General features: G+C 48.1%; 1 protein-coding gene across 6 annotated transcripts in view; it reads left to right on the top strand.

Annotated features, from left to right (window-relative positions):
- The window catches only part of NDEL1 (nudE neurodevelopment protein 1 like 1), a 33,683-nt gene extending 23,417 nt beyond the window's left edge, over positions 1–10,266 (top strand). For 2 of the 6 annotated variants that reach the window (XM_077253517.1, XM_077253516.1), the window contains exons 9-10: positions 873–907; positions 7,704–10,266. In XM_077253517.1, coding sequence (XP_077109632.1) covers positions 873–907; positions 7,704–7,711 — 43 coding nt within the window. In that variant the 3' untranslated portion in view covers positions 7,712–10,266. Of the gene's footprint in view, positions 1–872; positions 908–3,456; positions 3,570–7,703 lie in introns of those variants that run through there. The other 4 variants (XM_077253512.1, XM_077253511.1, XM_077253514.1 and 1 more) reach the window with 2 other exon arrangements.
- The last annotated feature ends 2,877 nt before the right edge of the window (positions 10,267–13,143 follow it).

Consider the following 13,143-nt stretch of genomic DNA (forward strand, 5'->3'; position numbering starts at 1 on the left):
AATCATTCTATGATTCCACTTCCTTTTTAAAGGGGAACTAAAGCAAATTGGCCACTTCCGGTCATAACTATTCATGATGAATGTATTTATCAGCAGCTTATAAATAACTTGCATGGTCTCCTGTAACTCCGCCACATCTGCATATTGCCAGAAAACATGGCCCCCAGGCCTTAGTACTGAGAGGGGGTGTTCAGAGGGTAAGTAAATGGCTTAATCAGTTGGCACCCATAATTTACATTGCTGTGGTTTTTGCCAATAGAAGGGGGTTACTAAGCAAGAACTTGGTTATATGAATACCCCCTACACACATTAGATTAATATCAAACCCTTTAGATTGCATTGGCCGATATGTATGAGGAGGGAAGGATTGGGCATGCACGCTTAGGGAGGGTCCCTTTGAGGTGTTTGTAAGCTTAAAGTGGGTGTACACAAAAATAAAAACAATCCCTGTCTCGCAGTAATCTTATGTGCCAGCACTGAGAAATCAAGCTTTATAGCCACATGCAAATTAGCCAGGAAGTGCATTTGGGGTGTGCCATTGTATCAACACACCCCCAATGCACTTCCATGTGATTTCATAGCTAGATCTCTCCGTGTTGACACATCGGATTACTACAAGACCCGTATTGTTTTTATAGTGTCCCTTTGGTATCGGCTTGTTCGCTTTTTTGGGCGACAAGAAAAGGTTTATTCCCGCTGGTCCATGCCCAGTTCTGTTCTTTGCGGGTTACATGGCATTGGATGATGCGCTTTCCTTTTGCAGCCCTGAGCCCTGGCCCTCAGGTAAGTGCTCGCAGGAGGTTTGGTGCAGTATTTAAGTGCCTCCAGACAGCCGGAGTAATCTGTTTTTTTTTCTTTTCCCCCCTTACTAGGCAGGAAACGGTCATATTCCCCACGTTGTTTATGGGTAATTGCACATAGTGATAAGGCTGCATGCTGGTGTGACCTCTGGGTGGCGCACTGTATTTATAACCACTCTTTCCGAAGCGTCCAGACTAACTGCATGGGGTTGGCTCTCTATAGTCAGTAACCCCCCTGGGGACGCCGGGGGAGCTACTGGGGTTACAAACAATCATGATTGGGTGACGGGGAGAATGATCAAGTGCTCTTTGATACATGATACTAACTGTACAAATACTTCATATGACGGGGTGCTGCTCACTATTGGGCCGTGTGAACGACATCCTCCCAATAATGCCCGCGTCCCGGATAACCCACTGATGTAAAGTCGGTCGCACCGGGCAACCCTATTAAGAAGAACTTTACTGGTCACGAGATGTGTTAAGTCTCCAGTCTCACCCAGAGCAGCATTCACAGTTCGATCCGCTTCTGTAGAGCGGCAAGTGTGTGAAACAGCAGAAGCTTCAGGAGTTACAGGATTTGGAGCGCTGCTCTGGAAGTGAATGGAGTCTAGGATATGGTAAAATCTGTGACCAGAGGATGTGGTAAGTGACATATAGTATGTACTTGGTTTGGCCAATTAAAGTGGGTTCTCTAAAAAAACCTTTATTATATGGCTGTAGAGAGGAGTCCGTTATCTGGCAGCACCACCCCTTTATAGCTAGTATCAAGGACCATGTCAAGGTACAAGCCTTGTAGCCTGGTTAGTGCACCCCCAGTGGTTGCTATCTGCAGGAGGACCCTAGTTTCTTGGGGATTTTTTATTTTTTAAGATCATTAGATTTTATTTAGTCACCCAGCATAGTCTTGTCTTGTTTCAGCGTCTGCCTCCCCTCCTTTGTACGGTTTTGTCAGTAGCCCCCCAGGCCTCCTCACGCAGGTCTATACTTATCCCCGGCCTGTAGTGACAGTGCATGCTTTCCTTTCATAACCCACTGACTGAACGCATGAGAATTGACCCGTGCGAATAACCGCATAACCCCCGGTGGCTGGCATTGGGGGCAGTGGGCACGCCGTCCATCACTGACATGACTCTGTTCACATAGTGGATTGTTACGGATGGCAGGCGACACGATCACTGGAGCGGCCGAAAATGATAAATGGAGCATTCATAGCGTTTTAGGAAAGGGTATGTCTGTGTGATCATTACAGGGGCCTATAGATAGGAAAACTACTATACTCTTCTCCATGGACTGAGATGCAATACCAGACCCTTCCTGTGGACAATAGGGGCGTTGTTTCTCACATAACCCCTTTAATCTGACCACAGACTGGTTAACTGCAATCCTGCCAGAGTTGCGTCTGGTAAATGTGATCCGTCGGAGGTCATCCAGCTTAGGCTACGTTCACATTTGCGGTCAGCGCCGCAGCGTCGGGCGCCGCAGCGGCGCCGCATGCGTCATGCGCCCCTATATTTAACATGGGGGCGCATGGACATGCGTTGTGCTGCGTTTTGCGCCGCATGGCCGCAAGCGTTGGACGCAAGAAACGCTTCAAGTTGCATTTTTTTTGCGTCCAACTTTCGGCCAAAAAGGACGCATGCGGCGCAAAACGCAGCGTTTTAGCGTGCGTTTTGCCGCGTTTTTGTTTGCGTTGTGCGCTGCGGCGCCGACGCTGCGGCGCACAACGCAAATGTGAACGTAGCCTTAGTGATGATCCTCGGAGAAGGTCATTATCCTGCTAGTCTGACACGGCATGCGATGCTGCACTGCATACGCGCATCCCATGTTGTCATTTCCCATCCTGTACCTAGCTGCTCCCTTCACTTTCTGTGTCTAGAAATCTCAGTAGTAATAGGATTGTGAGTGTGACAGCAGGCCGAGGATAGAGGGTCTTCCTCCAATGTGACTGACCATTTCTGGTCTTTTTCACTTGGTTGATCTCCTTTAAGATTACATAATAACCTTACTGCCGCAGGAAAAAAAGCAAAGCCTTAAAGGCTCAGTAGGTGCGTCTGTGGACAGGCGTGTGTGTGTTTGCATGCGTGTGCATAATTAGAAAATGAACTTGTTTTACCTGATGAGACGCGTCACGGGGCAAAAATAAAGGAAAATTCCTTCAAATCCTTTCCATCAATTGCAATACCACTTTTTACCACTGACTGCAATTATTGATTTCCGTAGGTAACAATGCAACAGCGCCCCCCCTTAATTGACTGTGACATTTTAATATACACTGCAATTTTTTTTTTCTTTTATTGAATTATTTCAATATCCAAGGGTGATAATCAAGGGTTTGGTCCAGATTAATACTGGCTTTCTGCACAGCTCATTCTAACAGAACACAAGCTTCCCCAATCCCCGTTTTTTGTTCAGAACAGGACACACGTTCCCTTCTCCTCTGACCATTTGTATTGTGCACCTGTGTCCTACCTTTACCTCCACTGATAAGTATATATGTGTATACAGAATGCTCTGTTATGATGTAGGTGCAGAAACTCCTGGCAGCATCGCTGTGTTGGGTATATATAGGCTGCCACGTTTTGTGCAGGGTGCATCATCATATTTTAAGGTTGGTAACATTTGGGAGAAGCAGATCTGTTGTGTTTGTTTCCAGGATTCTCTTGGAACCAGGATCAACAGGGAAGGTGGGACATTGATGAGCTGTGGGTAAGGGTTCGTGAAAGGAGGTACAGCAGAGAAGAGGGACACTGATGAGCTGTGAGTAAGGGTTAGTGGGAGATGTAGCAGGGAGGAGGGACACTGAGGAGCTGTGGGTAAGGGTTAGTGGGAGATGTAGATGGGAGGAGGGACACTGAGGAGCTGTGGGTAAGGGTTAGTGGGAGATGTAGATGGGAGGAGGGACACTGAGGAGCTGTGGGTAAGGGTTAGTGGGAGATGTAGATGGGAGGAGGGACACTGAGGAGCTGTGGGTAAGGGTTAGTGGGAGATGTAGATGGGAGGAGGGACACTGAGGAGCTGTGGGTAAGGGTTAGTGGGAGATGTAGATGGGAGGAGGGACACTGAGGAGCTGTGGGTAAGGGTTAGTGGGTGATGTAGCAGGGAGGTGAGACACTGAGGAGCTGTGGGTAATGGTTAGTTGGAGATGTAGCAGGGAGGAGCGACACTGAGGAGCTGTGGGTAAGGGTTAGTGAGAGGCGATGGAGGAGGGACACTGAGGAGCTTTATGTAAGGAATAGTGGATGAGATGAAAAAAAGATGATCCAGCTTGTGAAAATTTATTGGATTTAAAAAATATTAATAGGATTCCATCAAGAGAGTAGACGCCGCTATGTGTCTCGAACATCCATTGCGTTCTTTAACAAAGCTTTGTTAAATTTTTGCAAGCTTGGAAGCTGGATCATCTTTTTTAATTTCCACAAGTGGTTCCTTGCAGATCCATGCCTCCTGGAATGCCTAGCTGGGGTGAGCTGGTTAATCTTTTTCTATTAGTGGAGGAGATGCAGCAGGGAGGAGGGACACTGAGGAGCTGTCAGGCTATGTTGGAGTTTCAGCAGCAGGGAGGAGTGACAGTGAAGAGTGATCAGGCTAGGTTGGAGATTCAGCAGCAGGGAGGAGCGAAAGTGAGGAGCTGTCGGGCTATATTGGAGAATCCGTAGCAGGGAGGAGCGCGACAGTGAGAAGCTGTCGGGCTATATTGGAGATTCAGCAGCAGGGAGGAGGGGCAATGAGGGGCTGTCGGGCTATATTGGAGATTCAGCAGCAGGGAGGAGGGGCAATGAGGGGCTGTCGGGCTATGTTGGAGATTCAGCAGCAGGGAGGAGGGGCAGTGAGGATCTGTCAGGCTATATTGGAGATTCAGCAGCAGGGAGAAGGGGCAGTGAGGAGCTGTCGGGCTATGTTGGAGATTCAGCAGCAGCAGGGAGGAGGGGCAGTGAGGGGCTGTCGGGCTATGTTAGAGATTCAGCAGCAGGGAGGAGGGACAGTGAGGAGCTGTCGGGCTATATTGGAGAATCCGTAGCAGGGAGGAGCGCGACAGTGAGAAGCTGTCGGGCTATATTGGAGATTCAGCAGCAGGGAGGAGGGGCAATGAGGGGCTGTCGGGCTATATTGGAGATTCAGCAGCAGGGAGGAGGGGCAGTGAGGATCTGTCAGGCTATATTGGAGATTCAGCAGCAGGGAGAAGGGGCAGTGAGGAGCTGTCGGGCTATGTTGGAGATTCAGCAGCAGCAGGGAGGAGGGGCAGTGAGGAGCTGTCAGGCTATATTGGAGATTCGGCAGCAGCAGGGAGGAGGGACAGTGAGATGTCGGGCTATATTGGAGATTCAGCAGCAGCAGGGAGGAGGGACAGTGAGGAGCTGTCAGGCTATATTGGAGATTCAGCAGCAGCAGGAAGGAGGGGCAGTGAGGAGCTGTCGGGCTATTTTGGAGATTCAGCAGCAGCAGGGAGGAGGGGCAGTGAGGAGCTGTCAGGCTATATTGGAGATTCAGCAGCAGCAGGAAGGAGGGGCAGTGAGGTGCTGTCGGGCTATGTTAGAGATTCAGCAGCAGGGAGGAGGGACAGTGAGGAGCTGTCGAGCTATATTGGAGAATCAGCAGCAGTGAGGAGGGGCAGTGAGGAGATGTTGGGCTATATTGGAGATTCAGCAGGGAGGAGGGGCAGTGAGGAGCTGTCGGGCTATATTGGAGATTCAGCAGCAGGGAGGAGTGACAGTGAGGAGCTGTCGGGCTATGTTAGAGATTCAGCAGCAGGGAGGAGGGACAGTGAGGAGCTGTCGAGCTATATTGGAGAATCAGCAGCAGTGAGGAGGGGCAGTGAGGAGATGTTGGGCTATATTGGAGATTCAGCAGGGAGGAGGGGCAGTGAGGAGCTGTCGGGCTATATTGGAGATTCAGCAGCAGGGAGGAGTGACAGTGAGGAGCTGTCGGGCTATATTGGAGATTCAGCAGCAGGGAGGAGGGGCAGTGAGGAGCTGTCAGGCTATATTGGAAATTCAGCAGCAGGGAGGAGGGACAGTGAGGAGATGTCGGGCTATATTGGAGATTCAGCAGCAGCAGGGAGGAGGGGCAGTGAGGAGCTGTCGGGCTATGTTGGAGATTCAGCAGCAGCAGGGAGGAGGGGCAGTGAGGAGCTGTCAGGCTATATTGGAGATTCAGCAGCAGGGAGGAGGGACAGTGAGGAGATGTCGGGCTATATTGGAGAATCAGCAGCAGCAGAGAGGAGGGGCAGTGAGGAGCTGTCAGGCTATATTGGAGATTCGCAAATTGTAATAATAAAAGTATATTTTTATTACATAAATAGTTAAACAATAAATTAACAATAAATACAAAAAAGCAGCAAGGAGACCCTAGTAAAAAGGGGGGTCTATCCAGGATTCCAGGCACTGGTTACTTGCACCATGGGTAAGACACTTTGCACCGCATATGCACTTTAACTGCTTTAGTCTCCTCTCCATTTGGGTGACACTTGTTCATATGGAAACTATCGCTAGCTATTTATGTATGGTGATTTATATTATATGCTAATGCAAGCTAGTTATCTATGGGCACCCACCATACTATTTTTTTGGTGCTTCTTACCAATACCATGGTGATACTATGACTATATAGTCCTGTGCCTGGGACTAGGATGTTTTTTTACTAGGGTCTCCTTGCTTCTTTTTTGTATTTATTGTTAATTTGTTTAACTATTTATGTAATAAAAATATACTTTTATTATTACAATTTGTGTATAGAACTCCATTTTTTTGTTGTTAAGATTATTGGGAATATACCTCACTGTCCTTATACTTACATGGGTATAGTCGAATATTCATCTAGATCTACATATGCTTTATGTGGGATCCATGTCATTTCTGTGAGTGTTTTTGTATATTGGAGATTCGGCAGCAGCAGGGAGGAGGGACAGTGAGATGTCGGGCTATTTTGGAGATTCAGCAGCAGCAGGGAGGAGGGGCAGTGAGGAGCTGTCAGGCTATATTGGAGATTCAGCAGCAGCAGGAAGGAGGGGCAGTGAGGAGCTGTCGGGCTATTTTGGAGATTCAGCAGCAGCAGGGAGGAGGGGCAGTGAGGAGCTGTCGGGCTATATTGGAGATTCAGCAGCAGGGAGGAGGGACAGTGAGGAGCCATCGGGCTATATTGGAGATTCAGCAGCAGGGAAAAGGGACAGTGAGGAGATCTCGGGCTATATTGGAGATTCAGCAGCAGGGAGGAGGGGCAGTGAGGAGCTGTCGGGCTATTTTGGAGATTCGGCAGCAGCAGGGAGGAGGGGCAGTGAGGAGCTGCTGGGCTATGTTGGAGATTCAGCAGCAGGGAGGAGGGTCAGTGAGGAGATCTCGGGCTATATTGGAGATTCAGCAGCAGGGAGGAGGGTCAGTGAGGAGATCTCGGGCTATATTGGAGATTCAGCAGCAGGGAAAAGGGACAGTGAGGAGATCTCGGGCTATATTGGAGATTCAGCAGCAGGGAGGAGGGGCAGTGAGGAGCTGTCGGGCTATTTTGGAGATTCAGCAGCAGCAGGGAGGAGGGGCAGTGAGGAGCTGCTGGGCTATGTTGGAGATTCAGCAGCAGGGAGGAGGGTCAGTGAGGAGATCTCGGGCTATTTTGGAGATTCAGCAGCAGGGAGGAGGGGCAGTGAGGAGCTGTCGGGCTATTTTGGAGATTCAGCAGCAGGGAGGAGGGGCAGTGAGGAGCTGTCGGGCTATATTGGAGATTCAGCAGCACTTATACAGGGTGACACGTCTCATTCAGTCTAGTCAGAGTACTTCCACAAAAATGAAATTTGTCCCTTTTTTTTTCAGGGACGGTGACAGAATTGATTTGCTTCTCCACGCAGCGTCCGGTTTGTCAGTTCCTCTGTAGTTTCCTTGTAGTCTGTTAATATTCCGTCATTTCTATCTGCAGGGCAATGAACGGTTACGACCCCCCAGGAATCCTAGGATCACGGCCTGCGTCTCCTCCCGGGATGCTCCCCCTCAGTGTATGAGCACAGGAACCCCCCCGAGAACAGACTCTGGACCTTCACTCTTAACGGTTTCTGAAAAAAAAAAGACAAACTTCGCTTCACTTTAACCTGTTCACTGCCTTTTGGAGGGAGAAGACGCCGCTCCCACCGGGGAGGAACAGGAAAAGGGGTTCAACTATATTTACTTGAGCTGGAATTGAGGCTGCGCAATATACTCTCTCTGCTGCCGCCATTTTGGATGCTTCTAAATCCCTTGGACACGGCTTCCGCGACTTCTTCCTTCTTGTGTCCCGGTTTGCTGTACTGCTGTGACATGGCTGTGTTAATCATGCTGCAGGCTCGGCTCAACCACTCATGGCTTAGAAATAAGTATGTACTCTCCTCACACTTCGCCCTCCGAGGCGCTACGACGCGGCAGGTGGAAACGGCGGACAGTTGTTGGCGTCCCACACCTGCGAAGGATGCACCGGGCTGTGGGGTCTCCGATCCCGAGCCTCCGATTCTCTCCTCACCCTCTTCTCTCCCACCTCAGATCTATATTACAGGGTTGCAGCTCGGCTTGTGTCAATCAGAATGTCTACTTTTTTTTTTTTCTTTTTTTTTTTCCGCCCCCTTCTCTCCACCTTTTTAAACAGTATTGACAGTGTAATGTTTATGGGGTCACCAACAGGGCTGTGGGGGGGAAATACTGTGTGTACCTCCCTATCCCCTCCCCTGTTCTGTGCCTCTATTCCTGTGGATGCCAGTACATAGGTGTTACACAGCATAGCTCCCATTTACTTCCCAACTAAAAGAAGTGCAGATCAGATCACCATCCTCTGGATGATATACCATATTCTCCCATCATCCCCCTCCAAACTTCTTCAGCAGCTGGAATATAGAGTGACTTTGGATCATAAGTTATATTGTGGGTTATACTCCAGTCACATCCAGAGCAGCATTCAAAATTCTGCCGTTTACATTGTGGTGCAATGTGGGAGATGTAGTCTTTACACCAGGTACTGTGCAGTCTTCTATGATGCCAGGTCGTTGCTTGCCAGTGCCAAGAGGCTGTCAGCCAATCGCAGCTCTGGGTGTGAATGGAATATAAGACATGTAAAGAACGCTCAACCTTATCGGACCCCATTTATCCCCAGATTTAAGTTTCGTTGCCTTAGCTTGGTCAAAAGACTTAAAGGAGGCCCCATAACTGAGTATTGCACAGGGTATTGGTAATTTGATTGGTTGATGCTCTGATGAATTTTGGCCTCTCCCTCCTACATCTATACATAAACTACGTGGAGACGTCCATTATAGATCAGTCTGTACCCACATAGGGCAATATAACGACACTTCATCATGGCCTCCGGTGCATAGGATGCAGCTTAAAGGGAGTCTGTCAGTAAGTATGACCTCTCCAATCTAGATAGATGGAGCAATGAAAACATACCTGGGCTGATAGTCTTACTTATTTTGTGACCTTGTTTTCATCTGCTTAAGTGTCCAGGGGGCGGTCCCTTCATGTGAAGTGCCCCGGACTCTCTAAACTCCCCGGCTTCTCTGCTGTGAACTCGGGGTTGTTTTGAGGGCTGCTAAATGTAAAAGTCTGGAGGGCTTTATGTGCAGAGACCCCAGGGCACTCCATAAGACGGGACCACACCCCAGACACTTGTGATCGCACCGCCGGGAGGATTGGAAGTTACCGCTATCAGATCTTTTGAAGGGTCGAAACCATTGACCGAATCCCTTTAAGACCAACTATGCATTTTACCGTTAATCAGGGACCAAAAACAAGAACCCCTTTCAAGGGTTGTACGGGACTAGAAAAACATGGGTAGAAACACCGGACTGCTGGTTGTGTCTGGAGTTGCAGCTCAACCCACGGACAGATGTGGTGCTGTTTTTGAAAGCAGCCATATTTTTCCATTTTTTTTATATGGTAGCCTAAGGGTCAAAAAGTTGCAAGGTTTTTGGTACAATGTGAAGTATAACAGTCATCCAGCCTCCTCCTTCATGTACAATTTCTATAGACTAGGTAAAGAGCACTTTCAGGCCAGCCCCCTTCCCTCCAATTGATGGGCATCGATCAGTTTGATACACGGGTACTTTTCTCATAAGACCACTGCTTTTCTCTCTGATTGCCCCTCCCTCCCTGCACATTATTTTAAAGCACACTTAATTTTAGCCTAGCCCCTCCCTCGCTGCTCTCTCCCGACTCCCGCCCCGCCCCCGCTGTTCTTATCGTTGACGTTGTGACTGTTTACATTTTTTTTTTGTTTGTTTTTATTGTATATAGATTTGTAAACATAATATTTTTTTGGCCTGAGATATTTGTACATAACTCGGGCGACGTAGTTCTATATTTATTGAAGATTCTATACGGCATGTTCCAAGGACGGCGGGCGAGGGTGCGTCACAGGCGCGGCAAGTAATATCCCAAAATCTGTTTGTGACTGTCGGAAACGGTGGCAATTTTTAGAAGGGAATAAAAACAAATGAACAAAAAGAGAAAAAAAAAAAGTGTCTTGTTATTGAGATGAGGGGGAGATGGGCTCTCAATGCCAAGATGGAGTTGGAAAGTTTCTGCAGTTAATGGATGCTGGTTCAAGGCCACAGACGCCCATCAGGGTGCAATGTCACAGTAATAACGCCAAAGTAAGACATTGCTAGACCCTAAAGTGCCACTATACCACTGCCACAAGAGTACCCATGGGTAGCATCGGCCTATGTGGACCTTCTATGGGGAGTTTTGGTTGGCAACTTCTACCTCCATGGTGAATAATGAAAGTTCCAATAGAGTCCAAGAAGAACGGAATCCACAAAGATAAGAAAGGGTCAAAGGATATATTAGAATCCTAGAGTGGTAGAGTAGGAAGGGGCCTCCTGGGTCATTGGTCCAACCGCTGCTCAATGCAGGGTTCAGAAAGTATAATACACCCACAAATTGTGACCCAACTCCCAGTAATGGATCCATTATGCCAAGGTATGGTGCACACACAGGACCCCAATCTACATCTGATGGGTATAATAATGTATGAGCATGATACTAACAGTGGCACTATATGGCAGCACAATAAATGCTTCCATAGGTGATATAGACTTCCAGGAACTCCTGACAATACCACACCTCTCCTTTCATCTATCATGTGATGTGGCGCTCCCGATGCGGAGAGCTATATGAAAGGTCAAAAGTGTAAGGCTATGTGCACACGCTGCGGATTCGCAGCTGTTTTCCATGAGTTTACAGTACTGTGTAAACCTATGGAAAACAAGATCCGCAGTGCACATGCTGCGGAAAATACCACGCGGAAAAGCAGCGTTGTTTATTCCGCAGCATGTCAATTCTTTGTGTGGATTCCGCTGCGGTTTACACCTGCTCCATAATAGGAATCCGCACAAAATCCGCGGTAATTCCGCAGGTAATACACAGTGCGGTTTAAGAGGCAGATTTACAAAAACAGGTGCGGAAAAATCTGCAGAGATCCCACCTACGTGTGCACATACCCTAAAACCACAATATAAAAGCAGAACAAAAGCACCTTTCTTGAGAAAAAAAAAAAGCGTTTCGCCTGCATTCTGCCTTCATCAGGTGTTCAAGACAAAATGCAGCTGAAACGGGTTTTCTTTTGAATAAAGGCGCTTTTGTTTTAATATGGTGGTTTTATACTTTTCACCTTTCCCTGAGTGCCACATCACCTTGTCTATTTCACCCTTCTACTATTATTTTATGCTGGACCTCTTCTGGGCGGAGGTGACCCAGACCAAGTGTCCTTTCTCACTCCTATATACAATCCTTTGTGGCACATTCCCACCAGCTGAGTTTTAATTTTTACCTCTGTTAATTTACTACTCTGATAGGATTGTTCTCCTTCCCTGAATTGGCTTCCATTTACTTTTTCAATGAATACTTTGACTAAGGTCAGGGTCCCGCTTGCTAGTTTAATGCAAGAAACTTTCATCAAATCCAGGCACTGCCGCCGGCACTCGGGAACGGAGCGTTCGGCTGCATAGAAATACACTCCGGTCCCACTGCCGGGACTTGTTTCGAGTTTCTCACATTGAACTAGCAAGTGTGACCCCAGCCTACGAAGAAATATTCTAAGATTTGAAAAAAAACAAACAAAAAAACCCCACATCTCCAAAACACAGCGCCACACATGTCCATTGGTTGGGTCTGGTATTGCAACTCTGCTCCATTTCAATGGAAAAGATCTGCAATACTAGACTCAACTGAGGCCAAGAAATAGCTAGGTTTTACTCATTTTAAAGGGGTAATCCGACTTCCTAATGCGGAATTGAGCAGGGACATCACGTCTACAGATATCTGCTGGGACGTGTGAGGGCGGCGGGGATCTTACATCAGTGCTGTGTTAATGAAAGGGACAGGAGCGTGATACATGACCCACGCAATCTAGTAAATATGTAGACGTGATGTCCACGGCCATGTTCACCTCCCGATGCGGATATGACTGGAGCTGGATTACACCCCTCTAAATAGTCGTGTGGGGTCCAAACAAGTTAATTTGTCATATTTCCACACGTGGGCAAGGCAGGTAACTGTCCTGAAGGTTAAAGGGGTTGTCCACTACTTTAGCACTGATGGCCTATCCTCGGGATCGGTCATCATTGTCTGATCGGTTGGCACCACCGCCGATCAGGTGTTATCTGTGCCGGCGGCCACCAGCCGGAAATACTCGCATGGTCTTCTGTTAGTGGCCGAGGTTTGGCACTCCGCACCGGACTCCTCCAATCAGGCGGATGTGTAGTACCCTACGGTGGCCACTATCAGGAGACGGAGCAGCCCCGCAAGTTGTCGCCGGCACCGAAAATAGCTGATTGGTCAGGGGCCGACGCCAGCACCCCCCCCCCCCCCTATTAGACATTGATGCCCTATCCTAAGGATCATTGACAACCCCTTTAAGTAACTGATGTTGATCTGACAAGAGGTGCACCTTTGTATTTTTTGCGTCCAGTTATTCTAAATTGCACGAGTAGATTGGAGCAACGTGCCCGTAAGAGGACAGCCATATCTATGAAGATGGACGAGGGCAGAGTGGGATCCTATGATTTCTTCTAAAATAAGCGGCTGCCTATTGGCCATAATAGGAATTCATTACTGCTTGGACGGCGAGGGGCAAAATGTGGCGATAATTACACAGGTTGTAAACAGACCACGGTCCATCAAGTTCAACCTTTCTCCAGCAATTACACATCGTTTGTCACTATCCATAACCCACAATGTTGTGTATGGAGGAAATCGTCCAGGCCAACATGACGGTAGTTGCCCACGATGATGGGAAAAAAATAGTTTTCATTCATTGACAGCAAGCAAAGATATTGCATATTGTGAATGCAAAATATATATCTATTTTCATACATGCTGTGGAAGGCGCTTGACAA

This window comes from Ranitomeya variabilis, chromosome 4 (assembly GCF_051348905.1).
Source record: "Ranitomeya variabilis isolate aRanVar5 chromosome 4, aRanVar5.hap1, whole genome shotgun sequence".
Lineage (NCBI taxonomy): Eukaryota > Metazoa > Chordata > Amphibia > Anura > Dendrobatidae > Ranitomeya > Ranitomeya variabilis.